This window comes from Equus quagga, chromosome 1, assembly GCF_021613505.1.
Source record: "Equus quagga isolate Etosha38 chromosome 1, UCLA_HA_Equagga_1.0, whole genome shotgun sequence".
In the NCBI taxonomy this organism is placed as follows: Eukaryota; Metazoa; Chordata; class Mammalia; order Perissodactyla; family Equidae; genus Equus; species Equus quagga.
The window spans coordinates 39,295,348-39,316,353 of NC_060267.1; the positions used below are offsets into that span (position 1 = coordinate 39,295,348).

General features: G+C 36.0%; 1 protein-coding gene across 4 annotated transcripts in view; it reads right to left on the reverse strand.

Moving 5' to 3' along the window:
* AEBP2 (AE binding protein 2) overlaps positions 1-21,006 on the reverse strand; it is a 96,321-nt gene that overhangs the window by 28,178 nt on the left and 47,137 nt on the right. Inside the window, exons 6-9 of one of the 4 annotated variants that reach the window (XR_006889812.1) lie at positions 17,041-17,108; positions 13,953-14,056; positions 11,359-11,385; positions 4,880-10,801 (exon numbers count right to left, since the gene is read on the reverse strand). Coding sequence is in view for 2 of the 4 variants with exons in the window: in XM_046670049.1 (XP_046526005.1) it covers positions 10,756-10,801; positions 11,359-11,385; positions 13,776-13,889; positions 17,041-17,108 (255 nt within the window). In the remaining 2 variants the exon portion in view is untranslated. Of the gene's footprint in view, positions 1-4,879; positions 11,386-13,775; positions 13,890-13,952; positions 14,057-17,040; positions 17,109-21,006 lie in introns of those variants that run through there. The other 3 variants (XM_046670049.1, XM_046670058.1, XR_006889811.1) reach the window with 3 other exon arrangements.

Sequence of the window (21,006 nt, forward strand, 5' to 3'; positions counted from 1 at the left end):
TTATTCCTTTAACACGGCCTTGCAAAATACATTCAGGGGCCAGCCCAGTGGCGCAGCCGTTAAGTGTGCACGTTCTGCTTCGGCGGCCTGGGGTTCAGCGGTTCAGATCCCAGGTGCAGACATGGCACCACTTGGCAAGCCATGCTGTGGTAGGCGTCCCACATGTAAAGTAGAGGAAGATGGGCATGGATGTTAGCTCAAGGCCAGGCTTCCTCAGCAAAAAGAGGAGGATTGGCAGCAGTTAGCTCAGGGCTAATCTTCCTCAAAAAAAGAAATAAAATACATTCAAATAATAAATCACTTATCAAAAAGGCATAGTAGTAAGATCTCTGGGTTTAGAATCAGAACTGGTTCAAGCTCCAGGCTCAGCGACCTTGTATGGCCTTGGGAAAATTATCTGAGTAAATCATTTATAAAACAAAAACAGTGAAACTCATATTTCATGTTAACTGTAGGATTAACCATGAAGGAGATGCAAACTCACCTAGCCCTCTGTCGGGCTAATTCTAACTGCTGAATGATTGAGTTATAAACACTATGAATCTTGCAACTTCCTCTTTACACTAGCTTCATCAATTAGCTTAGAGCTAACAAGTTCATGGCCAATCTAAAATTTCAGAGTATGCATTTTGTGGACATCACCCCAGCTGTACCATACTTTTGAATTTTTCCTGTCTTCTATTTATTACTTTTAAAAAATACTATCGTGCTCCGTACTTCATGACAGCATGAAACCTTTTGAAACCAAGGGGGGACATAAAAAGGCAGAGCCCAAATCAACAGTTTTACATTTTCTCCAAGGGATGGATGAAACAAATGATCCTACAAAGTGCCTTGCAGAAGTACCTCAATCTTCAATCTTCATAATATGGCCAAGGCAGACCTGCTAGCCCATATTCCCAGCCACAGGAAATACCTACTACACATATATTTGTTGCTCACTATGATCCACTTTTCTCTGTGTGTGTGTGTGTGTGTGTGTGTGTGTGTAAGATTGTCGCTGAGCTAACATTTATGCCCATCTTCCTCTATTTTATGTGGGATGCTGCCACAGTGTGGCTTGATGAGTGGTGTGCAGGTTCACACCTTGGATACAAACCTGTGAACCCCAGGCCACTGCAGCTGTGCGGGTGAACTTAACCACTACACCACCCAGCCGGCCCCTAAGATTCACTTTTAAATTTTGCTTTTTCCCTTTTTTTCTACTTAAGACAACAGAATTTCAATTATTTGATATTTACTAAACCTTCTTTGAATACCTGTCTCATGTTCAAATTTCCCTATAAACTATAAATACCACTAACCTCTCTATACCAAGTATCATTCTCTATTTCAGGAAATACTCCCTAGGTTGCTGCTAAGTTCGTAAGCAATTTGCACAATGTCACAAAATAAGCCATAATGCTGGAGGCAAAAAACAATTAATTTTTAGCTCAGTCCTACATTAATGAGGCTGTTTTTCCCTATCTGGAAATACATCTAGGCAAGACTTGTCTGCCAATTTGAATATGACATACCACAAAGACAAGGCCGTTTTTAAGTGCTTTAGGACATTCTGATGCTTTTACTTCCCACAAAGATAAAATGGGCAATGTATCGCACTCTTATTACTCTAGTACATTTTCCAGATCCCATTTTAAAAGAAACCACGTAATGGTACAATCAAAGCAACACAGAGCTTGAAAGCTCATTTAGTCTAGCCTCCTCCCTCGGCCCAAAGCAAGCCCGAATTTATTTGATAATATATGTGATTGAGAACTGTAAGAAAATATAATCTATTAATTTCCCCAGTAACGAATTCTAACGTCTTCAAATCTTGGAGAATTACCTTTCAGTAAAACTTAAACATCTTTGAAAATTATGACTTATTCCTTTCCGTATTTTCTCCTCTCTGGAGAAGCCAGAACAGCAGCCTTTCGACTAGTCTTCCCAACACCACTCCACCAGGCCCAGCTTCTCATCTACTACGAGGCACAGTGACCCAAACAAATCCGACCGTCAGTCCCCTTCCTGAACCCTTCAACAGCCCCATCAATATTTCACATAAAGGCCAAGCTCTGGCGAGCGGAAACAAGGCCTTCGACAGCGGGCCCTCCCTGGCTCTTCACTTACCTCCCACCACTCTGAGCTTCCCCCTTCTCCTGGACACGGGCTGTTTCACGCTATGGCACACGGAGATCCCTCTGTCTTAAACTATTCCATCTTCCCCTCCATTCTCCAGCACTAAGCCCCACGCATTCTTTAAAAGGTAACTCTGAGTTCTCTTCTGAGGGGATCCCGCTCTGATGCTCCAGTGCTGGCCAAATGCTGTGCTTCCATGATACTCCAGGCATACCTCCAACATGGCACTTCCGACTAGAGAAATTATGTTAACATAATCTTCTTCCTACTCCCAAGTCTCAAAGTATGAACACGACACGGTATTCATTTTTATTCAGAGTACCAAGTACATGCTGGGTACTAAATATTTACACAATTGTACTGAGCTTTTTGTCTTTTTTGCAAATGCTATGTCTTCGGGCAAATTTCACCTTGTCCTTCCATATCAAGTTCAAAAGTCATTTCCTCTGGGATATCATTTGCAAACTCTCCAAAAGATTTTTCCAAATACTTACTATGTGATTTTTGGAATGTGACTTAACTTCTCCGTGCCTGTTCCTTCCACCATAAAATGGAACAATAGCAGCTTCACAGTTGTTATGAGGATTAAATGAGTCAATGTATCTGAGGCACTCAGAACAGAGTCTGGCACTTGGTGTTTGATCAATTTTTACCATTCCTATTATTCCAAGCGATAATGCCTACTTATCCCACATTATTGCACAAAAGATTTAAGATGGCTCATTTAAACCGGTATATGATACACAAGACATAAAGGATACACAGCTGTCATTCTGTTCCTAAATTTTTTATCACAAACAACTCAAACCATTGATCATTCTTTACCATTTGGCAGTTGATAAACCTATCAAAAAGTATCTATTTCTAGGAGGTCCTAGGTTGAATTCCTACTGCTCACTGCTTGTTCAAAAAGTGCCAAGGGTCCTACACTTGCTCGAGCCCACACTCATAAGAAGTTTATGAATTCTTCACTGGAGGTGAAATGATAAATTCATCTTTATGAAGGTGCAGCAACTTAAATCTCAAGAAAACTATGTAAATTGCATTCACCGTCTTCTACTTTAAATCATTTCCACTATAAATTCCCCTCTGACTCATGGAACCCCCACCTGGATGTCATTAAGTACCCCAAAAATAAACCATTCAAAGCTTAATTCACCCCTCCCCAAATCTTCTCCACTTTGCAGTCTTTCTGTCACTACTGACTGGATGGCAGTTCCACCCTACCAGTAGCTTAAGGCAAAAAAACTTGGAGTCATTCTTGACTCTCATACTACACCCAAATTCTCTACACACCTACCTTCAAATGAATACCCAAGTTCCAATTTTTCACCACCATCCATTCTGGTTCAAGCCACTGACTATTTTAATAGCCTTCTAACTGCTCTTCCTGCCTCTGGCCCTACCCTCTTACAATCAGTTCGTCAAATGAGTCATCAGAGGGATCCTTGTAAAACATAATTCAGATCATAATTTTTCTCTGCTCAAAACCCTCCAACAGGGGCCGGCCGCATGGCCGAGTGGTTAAGTTCCCACGTTCCCCTTCAGCGGCCCAGGGTTTCGCCGGTTCAGATCCTGGGCTTGGACATGGCACCGCTCATCAAACCATCCTAAGGCAGCTTCCCACATGCCACAACTGGAAGGACCCATAACTAAAATACACAACTGTGTATTGGGGGGCTTTGGGGAGAAAAAGCAGGAAAAAAAAAAAAGATTGGCAAGTTGTTAGCTCAGGTGCCAATATTTTTTTTAAAAAAAACCTCCAACAGCTTCGCATCCCCTCAAAGATAAAGTTCTTTCACGTTAACCCCAGCCCTACAACACACCAAGAGGAAACAGAACCTCGAAGAAGCTGAAATTTTTTTTTAATGTTTTGTTCAATGCAGCATCACCAACACCTGGGATCACTCTGGGACAGTGTAAGAACCTAACAGAGAGTTAAACAAATGCTCTTGCCTCAAGGGTGTTTATATTTGCTGTTCTCTCAGCCAGGAATGCTCTTCCCTCATATACCCGCAAATGTCACCTTATCACTAAGGCCTTACCAGCTACCCCAATTAATTGCATCAAAAACTCACTCACTCTCTCTTCCCCTACTTTGTTTTTCTTTGTAGCACTTACAGCACGTGACCCACTATACATTTTCCTCATTGCATAGTGCTTGTCATTTCCCATCCACACACTTTTAAATTCCATGAGATCACGAATGTTTATTTTGTTCACTACTGAATCCCCAGCATCCAGAACAGTGCCTTGCACTTTGCAGATGTTCTAAGATTTTGCTTTCTATTAACATTAATATCTAATTAATATTTTATTAATTTTGTAGGCTGACAGTTAACTTCATGACATTCCTAATACAACAGAAGCACATTTCTTTGCTAGAAATACTTGTTCTAACATCTCCAGTGTAAAGAAATACTTAAAAACTTCCATCCTAAGCCATGCCTTAAAAATTGATATAAATTATGAAATTATGATCAAATAATTCATTTAAAAATTGCCTTAAATAATGCCTTTAATGCTGCCCAATCAACCCCAGAAGTCTTTTGTACTTATTTAGCAAATCTGAAATAATCTGAAGTCAGAAGAGTTCAAATGATTTTTAGTGTCCCCAATTCTTACTTAAAATACAAATAACCAAAAAATACAGAAAAATGTTCATTATCACTAGATAAGCAGAAAATGTATTTATAGTATTCACTGATCCATTTCAAAATCATTGTGCTGAATGAAAGAAGCCAGACACAAGAGTACATATTGCATGATTCCATTTATATAAAATTTTAGAAAATGCAAACCAATCTACAGTAAGAGAGAGCAGATGAGTGACTGCCTGGGTCTGGGGCCGGGAGGGAAGGACGGACTGCAAACAAGCATGAGGAAACTTATGGGAGGCAATGAAATGTTCTGCATCTTCATTGTGGTGGTGACTTCATGGTTATGTGCATCCGTCAAACCTCATCTAACTGTACGATTAAAGTGAATTAAAAGATATATACTTGTTGAAATTAAAAAGATGCTAAAATGAGATTATTTGTGACTACACCTGAATGGAGGACTTTTTATTACCCAAGAATAACCAGAAAAACCGAGGATCATTTCTTCCAATGGCAAGAGAAGATCACATCCAGAGGGGGTTTGCAGCGATCATAATATGATATAAATATTAAGATTGCACACAAGTCATGCTCATTCAAAAAGATTGATCATACATCTCATTTTAACCTCAGAACAAAAACTATCGGGTAAATAATACCACGCCATTTTACAATGAAAAAATAGGCACATAGAGTTTAAGTGTAACTTCCCCAAAACCACAAAGTCACTTTTCAGTTGAACTGAGAATTAAATCCAGGCAACGCATACTCTTAACACACTTTTCCACCTTAGCTTGACTATAATTTAAAGATTGATACCATTTAAGTATTGGTGCAGTGAAGAAAAGCGTACTCGTATCCAGTTAACAGGAGTTTGTGTTGGCACTATCTTTTTAGGGACACATTTTGGCAATACCAAAACTTTACAACAGACACAACTCACAAACTCTTTAAGTAGGCTAATAGTCTCTTCCAGGAAACTACAGTATAGAAATATGTCTCCAAGGATATTTTCAAGAATGCTGTTGTATTATGACAAAAAGTCTGTAAACAATCTCAGTGTCAGCCAACGGGGAATGGTTATATGATTTACGGTACATCACATTTGGCCATAAAAACAGTAATAAGAAAAATCTGTACGGATGTGTTGAGTAAATGCCAAATCCTAGAACTGGGTGCATGTATAACAATTTAAATAAGTACAAGAAAAAAGTTCTGGAAGGATTCAACAACGTATTAGTCTGGAGACCAGGAAAGTGTAGTCAGCTGAAAGTGAGAATTTTCACTTTTATCACTACTTTCTATACTATTAATTTGTTCATTTTGGCAATTATAATATTAATAACAAAGAAACTATTTTTTAAAATATTACTGATGTTTAAGACAAATTTTTAACGAACTGCTGACTATTCTGAACTACATTTAAAAAAGAAATTAGATAGTTTGGGTTATTTAGAGGAGAACATATAAGGAAAAGAAGAAACAGAAACTCAAGCACTCAACTTCTACAAAGAATGACATTTAGGACACTTACTGCAATCTTTTAAAGATATCATACAGGTATTAAACAGATATGCAAGTATTAAGAAAATAACAATTAGGTTCTCTTAATTTATTAAACTCAAGAAGACATAAGCTGGGAATCTTCCAACCCACTCTTTTCCAACACTCAACATTTATTCTGAACTACTTGCATTGGACCCAGGTATCAAGAGTAAAATGCTCAAATTTTACAATCAATTATTATTCCCTAGCTACATACTCTCCCCAAAATTTCATGCTTTTCTAAAAGGAAAAAGACCCAAAACATGTGATCACCTTACACGAGACCCATTAGGCATTCATCTATAAATGAACTTCTGGAATTGTTTTAACAGGAATGTATAAATAAATCCTTGACAATTCCATAATAAAATTGTAAGATTTGTAAAACATAGGTTTTTCTTTAGTAGAAGCACATAAATAGTGAAGAAGAAAAAAGGTTCTTTGGGGGACAATGCTCTGGGACCATGACAAAACAGTCAAATAAATCAAATAGTGGGTAACTCCTTAAAAGTGCTATTGCTTAAAAATGTTCATCATATCATAAACACAACTGGGATCTCATTAAAAAATACAGCTCTACTATAAACAAGATTGAGGACATTTTTAACAAAATTAAATAAACCAAAAATGGTTACAATTGAGTACGTAAAAATATAACATCAATAATCCTTTACACTGAGAATGTTTAGACAGGCTGTAGAATAGCTCCCTTTATAGGTTCATATGAAAAGTTATGTAACAATTACGTGGTTTAAGCCAGGTTGCTTAACCCTACTAGTGTCTAATGGCCATAACTCTCCAAAAGACCTTACTGTAACAAGTACTCACCTATAATTCTCATTCAATGAGTATCTGAGAGACATCATGCTAGGGACTGGCTATGGTGGACACTGAAAGCAACTTCATAGCAGTATTACAAAGTACATGTATTTCCTCTCTCACACTGTGAAAAGCAGTTTGGTATAGTGGAAAGAATACTGACCTAGAAAAAAACATGGGCTGCAATTCCTGCTGTAGCCTACCTGCAAGTCCTTTTCATTTTCATAGCAATAGACCTATGTGCTATATACCATGCAAACCTGATTCAGGGAATAAATTGGACTATGTAAATATTTTTTTAAAATTTTTTAATTAAAAATAAGAATACAGCATTTCATTACATTTTTAAGGCTACTAAGGCTCATAACCATTAGAAATGACAAAATACTCTAACCTAAAAAAAAAAGAACTCTGCAGATCTTATTTAAGCTGCAGTGTTGGAATTGCAAAACAGCCTCCAACAGGTCAGATTCTTTAAGAATTAAGAAAAATACACAAGTAAGAAATTTTATAACAAAATTTTATCCTTTTAAGAAATACTTTCTATATTTTTTAGAATAGAAAAATATTTTTCATTGAAACCCCCCAAAATGTATCACTTCTCTCCAAAAAAACCAAAATACTCAAATGACATATATGATTTAACTTTTTTTTAAAAAGACTATATATATCAGCATCTCCTTGCAAGTCCGCAACCGTAGGCCTTGTTATACAGACAAATATATCAGATTTTCATGTTAAAAATCTACCTAAACTAAGAATTTTTGTTTGCCTTTTAGAGAACTTACGCAGACGTATTAAAGATGATTTTTTTAAAAAAAAAGTTGAGACTATAAAGCCTGCCCACTCTTTTAAAGACTTCAACCATGTAGTCCCATTTTTATATTTTATTCAAATATCGAACACCTGCATTAACCATATATTATTTAAAAAATTCAAATAGCAAACAATAAAAGATGTTTTAAGTAACTGTGCCAAATTCTATCCTTTTAAGAGTACTTGCATATTTGAAACATCTTATTAAGATGTGAAAGGGAAAAAAGTTTTACAAAGATTTACTGACACGATTATCAATGCGTAAAACAAATCTTAAAGTACGCACTGAGAATTAATTACTGTCCCTTTTAATTTCCTTTCATCTGAAATTCAGAAGTAATCTATGTTGTTATAAATGAAAAAGTAAGTTTATTAGAAAAATAAACAACTTTAAATTTTACAGTATTTTCCACTTTTAAGATTCTTTTAGATAGAGATGTGCCTTATGGTTTAAACATGATCTGATATACAAAATCTCATTTAGTCCTATTTAGTAAAACAAAATATAAAAACAAATGGTGAAATGAAACTATTAAGAAATCTAACATAAAAGTTTTAAAAACCACCACCATTTGTTGCAGATACCTAATATGGCAATATTTACCGTAAAGTATATTAAACAGCTTTCACTGAAATTTAACGTACTGGCTTATTACCAAGATTAACACTGTCACATTAAAATTTAAGTTGTGTGGTCCAGGTTTATTTTTCTAAAAATTTTATCAAATATATCAGGGACTGGCAAATTTCTCCTTAAAAGGTCAGATAGTAAATTTTCAGGTTTGCAGGCCCTAAGATCTCACTACTCAACTCTGCCACCATAGGGAGAAAGCAGTCACAGACAAACGTCAGTGAATGGGGGTGCCTGTGGGCTGCAGTTTGCCTGCCGCTGAACTAAAAGATGGATTTTGAATAAGAGACTGATTATTTCAGGGGCCTTATCACAAATATGTCATACATAAACGTTAGGAGGAACAATATAGACGAGCAGACATCCCTGAATGAACATCATAAATTAAAATTTTCACACTTATTTCCCAATCATAATCGCAAGTGTGTACATATGTATACATACAAGTTATAAAACTATTTCATTTTAATTCCATATTCTTTTTGGTGTGTTAACAATAGTATCAGACCAAAGTCAGATAAGCAGCAAAGTACGAGGGACTGAATACTCAGAGGCTAATCAATAACCAGGAAATTTGGTTTTGACATCTAAATATTTCCACACAATGAAACAACTAATTTATTCACTATGCCCCTAAAGAAAAGATTAGAAGTATATTTCAGATGTAGTTTTAAAATTTAATTGAATTGTTACAATTTGGAAGCTAAACGTGATTTGCTTTGTTTTATTAGAAAAAATACTCAGGCAAGGTCTACAATCATCGGTCAATTAAGAATGAGTTACAAGAACATGAGGCAATAAAATAAAAAATACAGGTACAAACTATATATCTGAAACACTTCTATTTGGCAATTTTATAACAAATCAAACTTTAAAAAGAACAAAGGAGATTGCAGATTACTTCGTAGATACAGAATAAAGCAATTGATGAAGTGCTTAAGCAAAAGAACAAAATAGTAAGAAAACACACTGCTTTTCTTTTCTTTTTAAAAATAAAATCACATTTGCTACAGATCATATGGATAACACCCTTATTAAACAACCATTCCAGAATGTCTTATAGTAGCAGTGCTTTTATTTGCACTTCATTTAATTTTATGACTCATTCCATGTATATAGCTCTTTACCCCCATTGTTAACGAATAAAGTCTTCCATAATTTTTATTTTTAAAATTTTTTTAAAGTAAATGAGAAATGATTTATGTATTATGGAACCTTTCCCATTTTGGAACCAAAGGCTTACGTCTATATTTTTGTCTATTCTTTCTTTAAAAAATTTAGTGTAAAAATTGCTGGTTTTTTATATCACTGTAGTAAAGTGAAAACTCCTCAATCAGGAGTATTTTCTGCAGTTTGACTGCGTATACTACATACTTTACAATATGTCCTTCCAACAGTAAGGAAATAATTGATTTCACAGTCACTGTCAGAAATGAGTGCCATAATTCTATTATGGGTATAGGTCCTCCCTCAAAGACTTTCTGGAAGGATGTTCAATGTGTTTTGTTCTTAGAGATATTAACAGTAGTACATAGTCCCTTAAGTCTGCAAAAAGACATTTATTGTTAAAGAAGGTGCTTTATTAACAATTCCTCTGGCAGCACTAGTGAATTACAATATCCTTCAATATTATTTCTACCCATAATATATACATTTAACTTTCATGCCTCTAGAAAAACATCTACAGTACATTTCATAATATAAAAATATATTACAAATCTGCTGAATTATTTACAAGCAATGTTCTATTATCTCTATGCAACATTTGTTTGATACAATACTAACAAGTTACACATATTTCCATTTCTGTTAAAAAAAAATCCATATGGCTTCTTGCTTACCAAGCAAGAAAATGATTTTATTTTCCTTTTCAAAACCAACTTTGGTGCATAAAGGATTCAGTTTGAAGATACTTTAAAAAAAAAAATACAATTTTCTTTACATTAAGACAAAATAACTCATAAACCAAATGCTTTCCTCAGAAAAAAAATTGGAGTCTTATATAGGTTAAAATGAAAATATGAGGATTATTCAAATAATTTGAAATAGAGGTTTTTCAAAAACCGTTAACAGATTAGTTATATAGGTAAATATTAACATACTGTACTCCATGAGAAAACCCTAGTCCTGAAAAGGGAGCCACCAGACATACTGCAACACTCTTTAACAGAAATTTTCAGCCCTAATTCGATAGACGAATTTTTAGTTGATTGCAAATGTCGTTCACTGTTTGCTTAAATACAAATTGAACACTTTTCTTATCAGAGTTCTGCAAAAGAACACAAATGGCAACCAATCACATCTATTTATCATAATTGAAAGGTAAATTATCTCTTGATAATTTTCATTGTCTAAATATTTCCTAATATGACTTCAAATCAATAGACACTGTCAAGACAAACATCCTTACAGTGCTTTTGGTATTTGTAAGGGCACGTGTTGTAACTGTTTTTCTTTCCAATATGAACTACTGTAATCACTAAAGGGGAAAAAAAAAGCAGCTTAAAGCAGCAAGCATGCAAAGCCTTTAAGAAGCTGTTCCACTACGTTGCCAGAAAGAGTGTTTGCTCAGTCTCCCACAGTACCATTCCATGAAAATGTGGATATACAGTAATATATTAATATATTCCACAGAAGAGCCTACTTCATTCACAGAATGTTTACACTAAGCATAAATATTATTCTAAATACTGGATTTTAAAACAAAACAAAACAAAAAGGAAGGGGGTTGACTCTAATGTGCAACTTTTACTAAACCCATTGTCAGTGACTAAGACTGCAGGTGTCCCCGCTTGTTTGCTTTTTATGTATTTATTTATTTTTTACCTCTTCAACCTCTTCTGCGGCATTGTTCTAGAAAAAGAGAAAAAGGAATATTCTTTTATTCAACTGAATCAAAAAACACATTAAGTACTCCAAAAAAGAGACTAAAAATATTTATAAGATATAGGCAACGTGATGATTATTGATCATTAAAATTTATTTACAAAGCATTCACACATAATGGATGCAACTTTAGTTATATAATATAGCTTTTTAACAAATCCTTTCTATGTAGCCTGCTAATGTGTTTCTAAAAAAGAATCTCATGTCTAACATATGCATTTTAACCAACTAGCACTTTAAAATCGATGTTAAAACCTCAGATAATTACGTTCTTTTTAGTCTCATTTTGAAGTTAATAAATAATGATAAAATAATAAATAAAAACAAATAAATGATAGAAAGTTTAAATAAATAAAAGTTTGCCGTGCATAAGCCACAAATTATTTCTCCTAAACAAGTCAGGATAATTGCTTTTCCACCTTTTACTTAATTTCACAAGTTTTCCCAATCAAAATCCAGACATTGTTAAGACATTACACTATGGCAAATGTAGGGGTTCTATCACTCTGTACCACTTTAGGGCAGACTGAACTCTAATTTCCGGAATAGGAGAAGCTTGAAGTTTAGACTCAAAATTAAACTTTAAGATGAGAGTGGTACAGTTAAAAAAAATTAACTCCACAGAAGCACCTAACATGTGGTAAGAACATCTTCATTGCCTAAGAATGAAATAAGAATCGTAGAATTACACTTTGAGAATATGCAATGCAATTCCTATGCACTTCTGGACATCAGTTCTAAGCTTGAAGGATTTTTTTTAAGTCACGTTTACTAAAATATCTAAATTGCTTCCTATATAGCACAAGAACAGCAAAACTAAGCTGGTTCTGTGAAAAAGGAAGACCCTTAAGAGAGGGGGGAGTTGAATGCAGGGGAGAAACACAAAGGTTACTCTTAATCCTAATAATTAAGATTCATGCCCCTTTGTCAACTCTCTGCCTAAAGGATGTTTACAACCAGTTCTAATAGCAGGGTGACTCTCCCAAAATATCACTCTTTTAGAATGCTAATTTTAATTACTCCCTTCAAAGAGTAAACAGAAATAAACCCTAAATTAGGTACCAGTAAATAAAGAACATTCAATTCTTCTCTATAAAGAGAAAGGTAAATTGTGACTTTCCCCTATTTTTTGTAGCAGATTTCCCTCAATCTTCTCTTTTAAGGTCATTTTACTGTTCTCTATTCTAGTTAATTTCTTGATAACCTAGCTAATCTCCCTCAAAACAAGTTTTTATTTTAGCACCTTCACCAAAAGATGTTTAAAATAATTTTTTTTTCAAGTAAGGAACACTCAAGAGTCTCTGTTTCCACATGGCAAGGCCCATTATGTTAGAATTTCATTCTCAGAAGATGTCTCAAATTATAGGAATCCCATTATATGGAACAACATTCTAAAAAGTTGAGTCATGGAATGAACAGAACCTTCAAAGTGTTTATCTGCTACAAAATTTGGCACAGGGCATCGTCTCTTATGATAGTTAAAATTCATATTTGGGACTATAATCATTGTATGTCATCTTATTCTTACCCAACCTATTCCTATATAAAATACTTATTAAAATTTCTTTTAAAAATATAGAATTTCATTCCTTAACAGTGCCTTTTAAGCATTTTCACCCCTTTTTTACATCACCTTAGTGAATGTCATTGGGAGAGAGGCAGCATAGAGCTCAGACAGTATAACCTTGGGCAAGCTATTTAACCTCTCACCTCAGTTTTCCAATCTGTAAAACAGAGACAGTGACACCTACTTCACAGGGCTGCCATGAGGATGAAGTCTATGTACAACACCCAGCAAAGTGACTCAGCATATAGAAATGCTGGTTTCTTCTCCTTGCCCCCCCATACCTTGATAAGCTCAAAATACTAAAACAAAGGTCAGATCAGAAAACTATTAGAAATACGAACACTCTGAGCTATCTCTTAAAAACAAACACAGTAATATTTAAACTCTTTTAAAAAATTTGGAGAGAGTATAAGTTTAAAATATTCAGCCATTTATGGTATTTAGGGCACATGCAAAACATTCCCAGGCCCAGAAAAGTCTATTATAAAAGAATCACAAACTTAAACAAGAGGCACTTATTTTCAAAGTACTATGTATACTACAATCTAAGCTACTTAAGATAAATCTGGAGTTAAGCTGGCATGTCAACTTTACCAAAACATTATCTTTCTGGATTCTACGATGTATAAATCTTTGTGATGTAATTTCCATATACAAAACTTCAGAAAGCAAGATATGCTTGGTACCGACATGCCATACTTCAAAATGAGTCCTAACACTACATCCAAAATTTAGGAAGGTTTAAGATTAGAGTTCAAAAAGTAGAACATCAAATCAAGAATTAAATTACCTGTATATGTTTGGGTCCAAAAGCAAGGCAGTATCTTTGGGTAGCTTTGATAAATGAACTACTTTAGTTTTTAATTGATGTCGTTCACTTTCATTCACCCACACATCAGGCAGACTATGAATTAAAAAACAAGTCATAAATAAAATAACATTAATTTTAAAATTACTTTTCATATACCTTCGCATTATCCAGCCTTTTCCACTGGTTTGACTGGGCCACCTAGGTTAAGAAGCTTCTCAGAAGCCAGGGAAACAGCAATTTAAGTAGCAGGATATGAAGTCCTAGCAACAAAATGTCAGGGTGAGAGTTTAGGCATAAATTTGGAAATGAATTCTGAATTTTTGGTGCCAAAGCCACATCAAACTTAGAAATACACATCAGAACACACGGCCTATCTTTTAACTGGCTGAAATTCATACTTGAGCTTGACTTGATGGAAATCTGACAGTAAGTTTCTTTATAAAGAAATTAAAGTAAAATCCCCACCAGATTAAATTCCACTTAAAAAGAAACGCACATGAGACCAAACTCCTAAATTCAAAGAAACTGAATCCTACAGGGAAACTCAAATAAAAGCATTTTAATATTTGGATTGATCAATTACCAAAATACACAGGCATTTGAATATGTTATTTTTAAAGGAATCATATCTATAACCTTAATATAAAAAAAGCTCTTACAAAACAGTATGAAATCGATGAACGCCCATGAGGGAAAAAGGGATGGGGGGACAAGGACACAAACCATCAATGCACCAAAGACACGAACAATTTAAAAATTATCTTACTTGTAATCAAAGAAATACAAAAAGTAAGAGTAATAACAGCCAGTATTGCTAATAAGTCAAAAAAAATAAGCTTTCTAACGTAGCAGATGGGATTGTAAATTGGTACAAACTTTCAGGAAGGCAATCCTATCAAAAACCATTAACATTTGGCACAGTTTGTATATTAATAGATTTTAATTTTTTTAACAGTAGAGGAAAATAGGTAACTTTAATGTTCAGTACAAAGGAGCTTATTAAATATTTATTTTACACAGCCATTTCAAAATATTTTATAGCAACATTTCCACAAAACCTGAAAGGGGCAGAGGGAAGATATGGAAAATACGTTCTATAGTAATGAAGTTTGATTGTCATGGGATTAAAAAAAGCTAAATAGATTTCTTTACTGCAATATGCTAATGTGCACTATAAACTCCCAAATCTATTTCACAACTATTCATTTATATCACATTCATTAACATCACCTTAGAACAGAGTTTGGGAAACAATATAATAGAAAAATAATAACAAGGACAAACGTTAACCACATACTGTTAATTTTTGGAAAAGAAAGTATACACAGTGAGATTCTATTCATTTATAGTTATTCTTTTTTTTTTTTAAAGACTGGCACCTGAGCGAACATCTGTTGCCAATCTATTTTTTTGCTCCTTCTTCTTCCTCTTCTCCTCCCCAAGCCCCCCACTGCACAGTTGTACATTCTAGTGGTATGTCCTTCTGGTTGTGCTATGTGGGACGCTGCCTCAGCATGGCTTGACAAGCGGTGCCATGTCAGCACCCAGAATCCAAACCTGTGAAACCCTGGGCCACCAAAGTGGAACATGTGAACTTAACCACTCGGCCACAGTGCCGGCCCCTATTTATTCTATTTTTTTTTTTTTTTTAAGAATTTATTTTTCCCTATTCTCCCCAAAGCCCCCAGGTACACAGTTGTGTATTTTTAGTTGTGGGTCCTTCTAGTTGTGGTATGTGGGATGCTGCCTCAGTATGGCTTGATGAGCGGTGCCATGTCCACGCCCAGGATTTGAACCGGCAAAACCCTGGGCCGCCGAAGTAGAACGTATGAACTTAACCACTCAGACACCGGGCTGGCCCCTATTTATTCTATTCTTGATGCTTATCAACTTTTTCCAAAATTTCTATGATACACTTCATTACCTTCTATAACAAAAAATTTTCAATTAAAGGACAAAAGCAAAATTAAATATGAAATATCTAAATCAGGGAGCATTTGGGCCAAAAGTGCTTTAAAAGGGTACTAGAACGCAAGGAAAAATGTAACACTGCTGGAAAACTGGCCAACTACTTTTTCTATATAAGTTATCATTAACTTTGTACTAGAAAATGTTTAGAAATTTTTTAAATAAATAATTCAGGGGCCGGCCAAGAGGCGCAGCAGTTAAGTTCACATGTTGCACTTCAGTGGCCCAGGGTTTGCTGGTTCGGATCCCAGGTGCAGACACGGCATTGCCTGGCAAGCCATGCTGTGGTAGGCCTTCCACATATAAAGTACAGGAAGATGGGCAGGGATGTTAGCTCAGGGCCAGTCTTCCTTAGCAAAAAGAGGGGGATTGGCAGCAGATGTTAGCTCAGGGCTAATCTTCCTCCAAAAAAAAAAAAATCAAAAAAAGAAAAGAAATTCAAACAAAGGTATATCTAAAGCTGCTGGCATACTACTTGAGAGTCTTTAAAAATCCTTTAAAAATCACATCCTGAAAATGATTAAACACTGCTGTAAAAAGTTTTATTAAAACCAATACAGGAGGGGCTGGCCCTGTGGCCGAGCGGTTAAGTTCGCGCACTCCGCTGCAGGCGGCCCAGTGTTTCGTTGGTTCGAATCCTGGGCGTGGACATGGCACTGCTCATCAAACCACACTGAGGCAGCGTCCCACATGCCACACCTAGAAGGACCCACAACAAAGAATGTACAACTATGTACCGGGGGGCTTTGGGGAGAAAAAGGAAAAAATAAAAAATCTTTAAAAAAATATATATGTAATTACTCTTTAAAAAAAAAAAACAATACAGGGGCCAGCCCCGTGGCCAAGTGGTTAAGTTCTCAAGCTTCGCTTTGGCGGCCCAGGGTTTCACCAGTTTGAATCCTGGGTGTGCAAATGGCACCGATCATCAAGCCATGCTGAGGCGTCATCCCACATGCCACAACTAGAAGGACCCACAACTAAAAAATACACAACTATGTACCGGGGGGCTTTGGGAGAAAAAGGAGAAAAATAAAATCTTTAAAAAACAAAACAAAACAAAAACAATACAAAAGCTAGTTTTAAAGCTTATACCTTGAGCCAGGTACTTTAAGAGCTTTCACAGATTCTCTTTAATCCTGACAACCTCAAAATGTTTTGCAGTTTAATTTTTGTAAGTCTTTTATATGTGAATCCAATGACTTAAGTAAGTTTTGAGTATAAGATTTTTATAAAAGACATTAGTCTATTAATTACACATAGTATTCCAAATACTTACATGTCTTCAGGCATCCAATGAAGCAAAAGTTTTATCTTTCCAGAATCTTCTTTTCTCTTAGCTATTACCTAGTAATGATATGAAAGCAATCATAAAAACAACTTGTAAAACATTATTTTAATGTATCATAAAAAAGTACTTTTGATCCGAATCAAGAACTTTTAAGCGTTCACATCCTGGACCAGATATCACCACCACATCTTGTTCTGCCCTGCTTTGTAGCAATTTCACCTCTGCTCATACTTTTTCACAAAAGCAAAAGAAGAAAGGAACTGAAGAAGCTTTGTATAGCCAAATACTAAAACCATATTATCCTTATTAAAGGACTCAAAATGCTATTTAGTTTACAATCGACTAAATCTGCAGCTTAGCTAGCTTGCAGACCAAGAATCCATTCTGGCTGGAATATTTTTAGGAACAAATAAACAGTAAAGAAAAAATACTGCTGGGAAGGGAAAAAGTCTCTAATTCACTACTAAGGTATTTGCTGTTGGCTTGGGGGGGTTTTGTTGGTTGGTTGGTTTTACTTTAAAAGAAACATTGGCGAATCAGTGTTCAGGTTCAATTTTAAAGAATCTAAACTAAAGGGTGGATCAACCTATACAAAAAGACCTATAGAAGTGTAAGAAAAACAATACACTTGTCATTCATTACCAGATTCTGAAAATTAAGGTAATGTTTAGATAAAATAAAAACAGATCAAAATGCTATTTTATAACTCTTACAACTTCCACATTAACAAAATTGGCACTTCAGTGTTTCAATAATTTAAATCTCCATATTTTCTACCAAGTTTAAGTTCCAAACAACCACACGAAATGTTATGTGTCATCTTCCAAACATATTAGCACTGAGTAAAATCAGCACTTTAAACAAAAATAAAACACTTTCTATCTTCATTATTTAAAAACCTATAGTCAAGTACCCTAACTCAAGGCTTAGCAACAAGACTAATTCAAAAGCCCAAAAACAGAGCTGTAGATGCTAAAACAAAATACTTTACAAAGAAGTAAGATATAAAAACAATGCAAACTCATCAAGCCCAGCAAGCCCACTGACTGGTAACTGGGATTCTGCTGACCTCTTCTGGAGAAGGCGCGAAAGAAAAGGTTCCAATTAAAGAAGACTAATTCCACAACGTAGTACTTCACAGACATTTTTCTGCCAATTGTTTCACTAACTGTATGGTTATTTCCTACGAAAGTTAAGTTGATAACTAGGAAACTTAAATTTGCAGCTAGTATTGTACATTCTGGGTACTAAGAGAAGTGATTCTGTTTAACACAGACTGCCTCCACCAAAACCTTCCCGTCACAGAACCTCGGAGAACTTGCTCACCTATCACCTAGCTCCAGCGAAGACCTTTCTCCATTACGGATCTTCCTTCCACGTTCCCCAAGAAAAAGCCTTCCTTAGATCACACTCTAGCTTTGTGACTTCTCCCCAAGGGACTTCTGCCTCGCCACTGTCACTTGGAGGTGCACGTCACCCTTATTCCTTAATTTACAACAAACCTACGTATCATGTCCTTAATCCTCTCAGACGCTTTCTACATTTAGAAAATTTACTTTCATCTTCATAGGCTATTTTGACTCTGAGTAAATTTCTAAATTTTCTTTCCAAATTCCTAGTATCATCCCCACTATTTTTAGTTTCTTCATTTTCTGATCACCTCTATTCCTCCCATGGTGAGCCTTAGGACTTCATCACAAGGAGGTGTTCTAAGGAAAACACATGAAAGTTGGTGCTTTACTTTTTTAACCGTAACCTTATTATCATCACCACTGCTCCCTTATACAAAGAGAGACGTGCTCATTAGTTGGCCATTATTTCATCAGATTTATTGCCCTTCAAATCATTAAATGTTGGTGAATCCCAAACCTGAGACTTCTTCTTTCCTATTTTCTGTTTTTTTAGTTCCTAGGTGATCTTATCCCGTCTGATATTTTAAATACTAATATGCTCAAAACTTCCATGTTTGCACTTGTAGCCACATCTCTCCTCTGAACTCACTCTTACATCCATCTGCTTACATGATGGAGGCACTACTCTATGAAATGTGTCAAGGTTCCAGCTCTTGATACTCCCCTCCCCCAATCTGCTAGTGCCATAGTCTCTATTAAATGGCAAGTCCATCCTTTTGGCCAGTTGCCCAGAGCAAAAACACTGGAGTCGTGCTTTCCTCACGTTATCAAACCCAACATCTGTTCTATCCATAATTCTTGTCAATACAGGCACACTTTGTCTTACTGTGCTTCACAGATACTGCGTTTTTTACAAGACCCTCCATCAGCAAAAACATTACAACTTGTTGAAGGCTCAGATGATGGTTAGCATTTTTTTTTTAGCAAAAAAGCGTTTTTTAATTAAGGTATGTACATTGTTTTTAGACATATGTTACTGCACACCTAAAAGACTACAGTACAGTGTAAATATAAGTTTTTTTCTAAAGACTGGCACCTGAACTAACATCTGATGCCAATCTTTTTTATACTACTACTACTTCTCCCCAAAGCCTCCTGGTACCTAATTGTATATTCCTTTTATTTTTTTTTAAGATTTTATTTTTCCTTTTTCTCCCCAAAGCACCCCCGGTACATAGTTGTATATTTTTAGTTGTGGGTCCTTCTAGTTGTGGCATGTGGGATACCGCCTCAGTGTGGCTTGATGAGCAGTGCCATGTCCATGCCCAGGATTTGAACCTGCGAAACCCTGGGCCGCTGAAGCGGAGCATGCGCACTTAACCATTCAACTACGGAGCCAGCCCCATAGTGGTACACTCTAGTTGTAGGTCATTCTGGCTGTGCTATGTGGGACACCGCCTCAGCATGACTTGACGAGTGGTGCTAGGTCCGTGCCCAGGATCTGAACCAGCAAAACCCTGGGCAGCTGAAGCAGAGAATACAAAGTTAACCACTCAGCCACAGGGCCAGTGCCTAAACATAACTTTTATGTGGACTGGGAAACCAAAAAATTTGTATCATTCACTTTATTGTGATATTTGCTTTACTGTGGTGGTCTGCAACCAAACCCACATTATCCCTGAGGTATGCCTGCACTACTTTCATAAGAGATCCAGAATCTGACCCTTCTTAGCATTGCAACCATTCCCATCTCTTCTCACCTAAGATACTGAAAAGACTAATCCCCTTTTCCCCTCATCCTGACCTACGATCTGTTCTCAACACAAAAACCAAAGTGAGCACATTAAAACCTACATGAGAGAAGAGATCAGTGGGTTCTCTAGGCAGGAGGTGAAGGCAGGCATGAACTACAAAGCTACACCAGGAAAACCTTGAGTAACGGGAATGTTCTATATTTTAACTGCGGTGATGGTGGTTTCAAAGGTAAGTACAACTGTCAAAGCTTACAGAACTCTGTACTTCAAATGGGTGCAGTTTATATATATGTCATCACAGTCATGCGTCACGTAACATTTTGGTCAATGACAGACCACATATTTGACAGCAGTACCATAAGATTAGTACCATATAGCCTAGGTGTGTAGTAGGCTCTACCATCTAGGTTTGTTAAGTACACTCTAGGATGTCTGCAAGATGCAATCACCTAACAATGCATTTTTCAGAATGCATCCCTGTCGCTAAGCAACACATAACTATACCTCAATGAAAATTACTTCGAAAAATCACATTAGACAATGGCTACTCAAAGCCTACTCAATGGGTTCCCAGCACACACAGACTAAAAGCCAAGGTCTTAGTCCAGAAAGGTTCTCCCTATTACCTCTCTGACTTAAGTCCTACTCTCTGCCTCACTCGTTTCCTCCAGCCACACTACCTACTCACTGATTCTCAAACATACTTAGCATATTCCCACTTCAGGATTTTATACCTGATTTTCCCTCTAATAACAATGGCTCATACCCTCACTTTAAGGCTTTACAATTTTACTAACTTCTCTTGTTTATCATGTCTCTTCCGCTAGAGTATAGGCATGGTCTATTGT